Here is a 1,825-nt window from a genome sequence, read left to right as displayed (position 1 = left end):
CAAATCAACATGGCGGCAACCGTGACATTCAGGAAGTTTGGTTATTATTGTGATTAGGGCTGCAACAACGAATCGATAAAATCGATAAAAATCGACTTTTAAAAGCGTTGGCAACGAATTTCATCATCGATTAGTTGTGTGGCGCGATTAATGCGTCATCCGCCGCCGCCGTCATCACTGCCACTTGACTGAAACGGGGGAAGAAAAAAAAAATACTGCAGAGCGAGTCAGCGCCGCAGGTGCAGTGTTCCCAACTCAGCGACTTTTCAGACCCCTCCAACGACTATTTTTTCAAAAAAGCGACTAGCGACAAATCTGGCGACTTTTTATGGTGTCACTGGCGGCTTTTGGAGACTTTTACGTGAAAGCATGTATCATTCCTACTCTGTCGTGGGGCGCCTCCCCCATCCCAACCCCGTTGGATGTACAGCTACATTTCTCATGTATGTTTGCATAGTTTTAACACAAACATTTATTTTTCATATTGCACCAGTACAGTTAATGAGCAACCTGTACTTGTGTGCTTGTTTGTTCTGTGTAAAATGTTTATTATGGAATAAAGAGGTTAATATAAAAAATATTTTTTGTCCGATTCATTGATTAATCGAAAAAATAATCAGCCGATTCATCGATTTTTAAAATAATCGTTAGTTGCAGCCCTAGTATAGATACCTAAAAAGTGTACTTAAGTACAGTAATGAAGTATTTGTACTTCGTTACACCTCTGGTCTAAATGTAACGTCTTTAGTGTTATGCCTGCCAGCGCAGGGCTGACAGTGTTGTTGGATGCAGGAGTTTGCCCTGCAACTGAGGGGTCGCTGGTTCAAACCCCAGCCTGTTCAATGTTATTGCCTCCTTTGGAAAACTACACATCATCGGGATTACCTCCTGAAAAACTAGGGTAGTTCATCCAATACGAGCCTAAATAGAATTTCAGCTGAGCAGGATGAGCAGACGTGGTGCCATCTGCTGGACAAACCACAGGAGAAGGGGGGACAATGAAGGCAGCTACTAAATAGAGTCTAACTGTCCTGCAGTAAAGTTAACCTCTCTGTTCTGTGTTCCGATTGGTTGGGAAGGCCTTACCGATGGCTCTGGAGACGGCGTAGGTGCCGTTAACTCGCCAGCAACCCATGTAGGTGATGCAGCCTCCGAGATCTTCTATCCTCTGTTTCTCATCCTGTGAATCGGAGAACAAAAGTTAAGTAAAGAAACATCTTCCCCTTGCGACACTATTCCGCTCGGTTAGCGTTGATGATGTCACCAGTGTGACAGAAATCAGAGAACTTGGAAGGAAGCCATGGCGTAGTCGGTGTGCTTTATTGTTTCTCTCCGTTATCTGCCTGAATCCCTTTCACCAGAGCTACTCCATGTTTATCAAATGTAAAAAAGTTGTTTCAGCCTGTTAAATCAAACACAACTGGTACGGTGTGTTGACGTCCGTACGTTGCGTTCAATGGTATCAGGTAATTTAGCGGGCCAACTCAGCTCCGGTGTTCTCACAGCATTCCGATCATAACCGATGTGATTTTAACGCGGGTCGTCGTTTGACCCGGGTAGACACGCATCACTGAGCTGTTCTGACTGACACTAAAAGCAGATTATTTCTGGGTTTAAACATGTTTGTCAGCCAGAAGGAAAAGGGTTAAAGAAAGTTCCAGCAGTTGCTTTCAGCTCCATGCAGTTTGTGCAGGTTCTTTGCTCCATACAGTGGGGCAAAAAAGTATTTAGTCAGCCACCAATAGGAGATCTGCATGGAGGAATGGGCCAAAATACCAGCAACAGTGTGTGAAAACCTTGTGAAGACTTAGAGAAAACGTTTGAT

The 1,825-nt window shown here is 44.1% G+C and overlaps 1 protein-coding gene across 1 annotated transcript in view; it reads right to left on the bottom strand.

Annotated features, from left to right (window-relative positions):
* Positions 1–1,825, bottom strand: part of ppm1f (protein phosphatase, Mg2+/Mn2+ dependent 1F) — a 21,832-nt gene that overhangs the window by 3,695 nt on the left and 16,312 nt on the right. Inside the window, exon 8 of the mRNA XM_015386923.1 lies at positions 1,087–1,180. Coding sequence (XP_015242409.1) covers positions 1,087–1,180 — 94 coding nt within the window. The remainder of the gene's footprint in view (positions 1–1,086; positions 1,181–1,825) is intronic.

Source organism: Cyprinodon variegatus, unplaced genomic scaffold, assembly GCF_000732505.1.
Source record: "Cyprinodon variegatus isolate N-32 unplaced genomic scaffold, C_variegatus-1.0 Scaffold381, whole genome shotgun sequence".
In the NCBI taxonomy this organism is placed as follows: domain Eukaryota; kingdom Metazoa; phylum Chordata; class Actinopteri; order Cyprinodontiformes; family Cyprinodontidae; genus Cyprinodon; species Cyprinodon variegatus.
This window is presented reverse-complemented; position numbering and strand designations above follow the sequence as displayed.